Source organism: Penaeus monodon, chromosome 5, assembly GCF_015228065.2.
Source record: "Penaeus monodon isolate SGIC_2016 chromosome 5, NSTDA_Pmon_1, whole genome shotgun sequence".
Lineage (NCBI taxonomy): Eukaryota > Metazoa > Arthropoda > Malacostraca > Decapoda > Penaeidae > Penaeus > Penaeus monodon.
Genome location: NC_051390.1, coordinates 50,991,000 through 50,995,999, shown reverse-complemented (window position 1 = coordinate 50,995,999; position 5,000 = coordinate 50,991,000). Strand labels below are relative to the sequence as shown.

The 5,000-nt window shown below is 34.5% G+C and overlaps 1 protein-coding gene across 5 annotated transcripts in view; it reads right to left on the bottom strand.

Moving 5' to 3' along the window:
- Positions 1 to 5,000, bottom strand: part of LOC119573272 (formin-like protein) — a 20,830-nt gene that overhangs the window by 11,823 nt on the left and 4,007 nt on the right. For all 5 annotated transcript variants that reach the window (XR_005228787.1, XR_005228786.1, XM_037920426.1 and 2 more), the window contains exons 5-12: positions 4,850 to 4,926; positions 4,447 to 4,618; positions 4,122 to 4,265; positions 3,746 to 3,862; positions 3,268 to 3,384; positions 3,022 to 3,154; positions 2,430 to 2,728; positions 1,531 to 1,747 (exon numbers count right to left, since the gene is read on the bottom strand). Coding sequence is in view for 3 of the 5 variants with exons in the window: in XM_037920426.1 (XP_037776354.1) it covers positions 1,531 to 1,747; positions 2,430 to 2,728; positions 3,022 to 3,154; positions 3,268 to 3,384; positions 3,746 to 3,862; positions 4,122 to 4,265; positions 4,447 to 4,618; positions 4,850 to 4,926 (1,276 nt within the window). In the remaining 2 variants the exon portion in view is untranslated. The remainder of the gene's footprint in view (positions 1 to 1,530; positions 1,748 to 2,429; positions 2,729 to 3,021; positions 3,155 to 3,267; positions 3,385 to 3,745; positions 3,863 to 4,121; positions 4,266 to 4,446; positions 4,619 to 4,849; positions 4,927 to 5,000) is intronic.

Here is a 5,000-nt window from a genome sequence, read left to right as displayed (position 1 = left end):
TTCGCCTCCGGGGAATGAGGGCCGTTGCTCTGTTTGTGCAGTCATGGTTTTTTGATTGAGAGGTAGGCAGCCGAGTTACCTCCCACCTACTGGCTTAGGTGTGTCTTGGTGGAAGGGGGAGTAGTTTAGCCGGGATGCCACTGATAAGCCCCTCCAGCAGGTTTGGCCCTGTCTAGTGTGTACTTATGTGTCGCCACGCACGGCCTGCTCGCTACACCAGGGCATAATCCCGTGAGCATGGGCTTAACTATCAGAAATGTGTAAATGTGTGATTATATTTTGTACACTGATTTTATTTATGTGCATGTATGCCTCAAGTACCACGCATATGTTAATTTTCTTGCACGTGCACACCTAAGCATACACCTTTACATATGCTCCTTTGCATGTGATATGCATACACACTCTCACATATATACGCAACTACATACAAGCACTCGTATACCCATGTATAGATGCATGCGTACATCACATGCGCATACATATGTGTACACTCATCCCCATGTATGCGAACACACACCTGCGCATACATCCTGTGCACCTACTTATGACTGTACATACACACACAAATATAGCAATACGTATGCTGACGCACACGCGTTTGCGCACATACGTTTATGAACACACATTAGTGTTCACCCACATATTTCCGCATACACCCATACATTCACACATATTTACACATATAAATGTATACATACACATACATGCACACACACATTTACACGCAACGTACATATATACATACACATATACATACATTTTATATACACATTACATATACATACACCTATGCACATAAACATACATACACATATACATGCATGCATACATATACGTGTACATATACATACATACACACACATACACTTATACACATATATACGCATGTATACACTCACACCTGTTTATATATATATATATATATATATATATATATATATATATATATATATATACATATAAATAATATATATAATATATATACATATATATACATTATATAAATATATATACTATAATATATACATATATATACATATATATATATATACATATATATATACATATATATATACATATATATATATACATTATATATAATATATAATATACATATATTGTATATATATATATATATATGTTATTATTATTATTATGTATATATATTTATATATATTGTATATATATTATATGCATATTATATATATGTATATGATATATATTATATATGTATATATATATATGTATATATATATATGTATATATATATATGTATATATATATATGTATATATACATATATATATATACATATATATATACATATATATATACACGCGCACGCGCACGCGCACGCGCACACGCACACGCACACGCACACACACACACACACACACACATATATTTTAAACAAAAATACCATCTACTGCAAATAAAATCATTATCATTCAGATTACATTAACAAACATTAACATCATCATCATCTATAAACACTCAAATTACACAAGCTGCCATTGGCATTACTCACCAATATTTCTCAACCGTGTGTGTTCCATCAAGGAGGTTAATTCAGGCTTCTTGAATCTCTTGCTCCCAAATCCATGGAGTGCGTCGACCTCTGAAACATCCCCATTGGCCATTCCTGGGCCCCCTTGGCCAATCTTAAAGTGCTCTTCGAAGTCAGAGAAGTCTATGCAGTTAAAGAGCTTCTCATCGTCTAGTTCGTTGAAGACCGTCCCTCTCACCTAAGCGAAATGAAAATAAGTAAGTATTCAAGTTATCTACTTGTAGATAACTTGTCGCTACAGTTAAAGACATCTGTACTTTGTTTCTCTTAACCCAATGCCACCTGGAAAATATAATGATCTCTGTCATATGGTTTTGTGAAATGGTGGTGGCTCCACATGCGCTCAGCCACTAAGGACTTAATGAATAGTCTCTGTGGCCTCGCTTGAGTTCCCCTTTCTTTGAATATTCAGGAAAAGTTTTCCTATCTAATGTATTTCTATTACTGATTTTATAATTATACAATGTTATTAGCAGTATATAAAATAAAATAAAGTATTTCCAAAAAATCAAGGAAAACAGGTGAGATGGGCAGAATTACTGTTGACTCCTAGGTGACTAAGCACTGTGGAGCCATTTATGTGGAATACAATTAATATACTAAACTCAGTATGGATATGCCACCCCCTGCAGCACTCGGTGTTCTTTAGTGCATATCAGAAGCTCAAAATATGTCTGAAGACTAGTTATCATATTGACACATATCTGTGTTCTTCTCTGTGTATATCAAAAAACAGAAAAATAAATGAAAAAACTCATTAATTGATTCAGAACTCAAAGTACATGAAGTCACTTCAAAATCCAAAACGTGACTGAAAGAAAGTCAAAAGTTCATCTTCAAGCTCGACGAAAAGATCTTACCTGGTTAGGTTTCAATGCCACCCAGTTGAGTGTCGGAAGCTTGTATTTGGTGTTGACCTTCTTCTTGATGGTCATGGAGTCAGGAGGAGACATGACAGCAGCTGCCATGGAAGGAGGTATGGGTGGAGGGGGTCTGGGGCCACTCACCATACCAAATGGTAATTTGGGAGGTGCAGGTGGACAACCACCAGTACCTGGAAGTGGTGGTGGTGGTGGAGCGGGAGCCATCCCAACACTGGGGGGAGGTGGTGGTGGTGGGGGTGGAGGAGCTGGCCCTGGCCCATCAAAGATATCGCCACCTGAGAGACATTTGCAACTAATTAACACTTTTAATGTTTTTTCTCTGGTCTTAAAAACGAGATTTCTAATTTCATGAACTACTTTCAATATAATAAATTCATGAAATACTAAATCCCAAAAGAAAAAATTAATATTTCAAGTATTACATAGAATAATTATCAATAATCATGATCATTAAACCTGAATATAAAAACTGATCTAATCTATTAAACAAACATTGTTCCCTTTCTCTAGATTCCATAATTTCTTTCAATCATATCTATTTTCTTCAAAAATGTAAAAAATATATTACTGGTTTTATGAGATTTTGAGCGAGCAAGTGTTTCGAGTTCTACAATCTGCTTCTCCAATAATGACTGTCTTTGCCGTGACTCCTCACTCTTCTGGTTCACTTCCCTTCGTAGAGTTGATACTTCCTCTTGAACCTGCAGAAAATTTTGATTTAAAAAAATATTTCAAAATCTGAGAAGAGAAAATGAAATGATGTTATTTTCACCATCCAAATAACGACCAACAAAAAATACAGAATCTCTCATACCTGGCTATTAACGTTTTCCAATTCCTCTTTTTGCCTGCGTAACTCTACCAACTCTCCTTCCAGTTCCACTAGTTTAGCAAGTGATTCTGCTTCCATTTCAGACATCCTCTCTGCCAACTGTACCAATATAGATTTTTTTAATTTACATCTGAATTTTTTTTTTGCTGTTAGACAAATACATTTTGCTAATGTGCAGTTATATCATCTCCATTTTCTACCATTATAACATACTTTTCCTTATGACATTAGTATTACAGTCTCTGTTATCTGATATTCAAGTTAGTCTCCAAGAACTGCTGTTACATACTTTTTAAAGAAAAAAACAGAAATCATAAAATATCTTTCATGATATGCAAAATCATAAGATCAAAACTATGCATTACAATTGCTCTACAACTCACTTAACTAATACATAACTGAAATGTAAAGTATATTCTGGCCAACGGTAATATCTCTGACTTCAGGACACAAGACTTACGTGTGAGAGTTCATCTTCCAGCTCTGCCACCCTTTCCAGTGCTGCCGTCTTTGTTTCGCTGTCTTCCATGAGCGCAGCAACATCAAAAACATTATCGAGGTATGCAGAAATTTGAATCTGAAGAAGGAATTCAAAATCTTTTTCAAAAATCTTTGCAAAATGTGTTATCTGACCAATTCTAACAGTATCTTCCACACGATTTTCATATAAAAAAAATGTAATGCACAACATCCAAAACTAGAATTATATCCCTAAATACACTAAAATATTGAGCATGCGAACTGTAAAGTAATGCTCATAAACAATAATTCGAAGAAATACCTTTCAATTAAGAAAAAACGAGTACCCATGATTAACAATTTCCTTTTCTTTTTACCTGTAATTCTTCGCTTTCGTGGTGTCTTAGCTTCTCCAGGTAGTCATCAAGGCCTAGCTGTGTGAATTCATACTGCAGATGTACACGGAAGTTCATGTCCTCTACACTGTGTACCACAATGTTGATGAACTGCATACATGCCACCTATTTGAAAAAAAGAAAGAAAATACTTATAAAAATTATCTATCAACAATGTGAATTACATGTACCTCCATATTCTACACCATCTTTATGACACTGAATTATGAACTACAATATCAGACAGACCTTGAAAATCTAATAAAGATTTTCTTTTCTTCATTCCCAACATAAAACAGAAACTCACCATGAATTCAATGTAAAAACAGTCATAGTTTGAGAAATAATTCATGAGTGTCTGGAAACGTTGTGTCTCAGAGCAGACATCCTTGAAGTTATTGAAAGCATTGAGAATGATTTCATGTCCTCCCTTCACTAAACAGATGGCTGCTAAGAGCTCTAGGACTAGTGCCTTTGTCCTGAAAAAAATAATAATTACAATATAAAATAAAAATTTTAACAAAAATCCCTAATTAATCAAGATATGACAACCAACACACATATCACCATTCATATATTTTATTCAGCACTGTTAAGATTTTTCAAAAGTCATTCTTGTGAATAATGCAGTTCTCAAAGCAAAAAAAGACTTGTTATCATAACTTAAACCCTTTTATTCCCAGCAACTTTATCAAAAGTTTGTTACCAACCTTAAACTCCTATGATTAAGACTTAGTGCAATACAACTGATGGCTTCTCGATGTTCGAAAACTAGGTTGAATCCATACTGTGGAAAAATGGTAAATGTTATCATCAGTCTTCCAATATCAATAAAATTCCTCCACTTCAACTTACAACCAC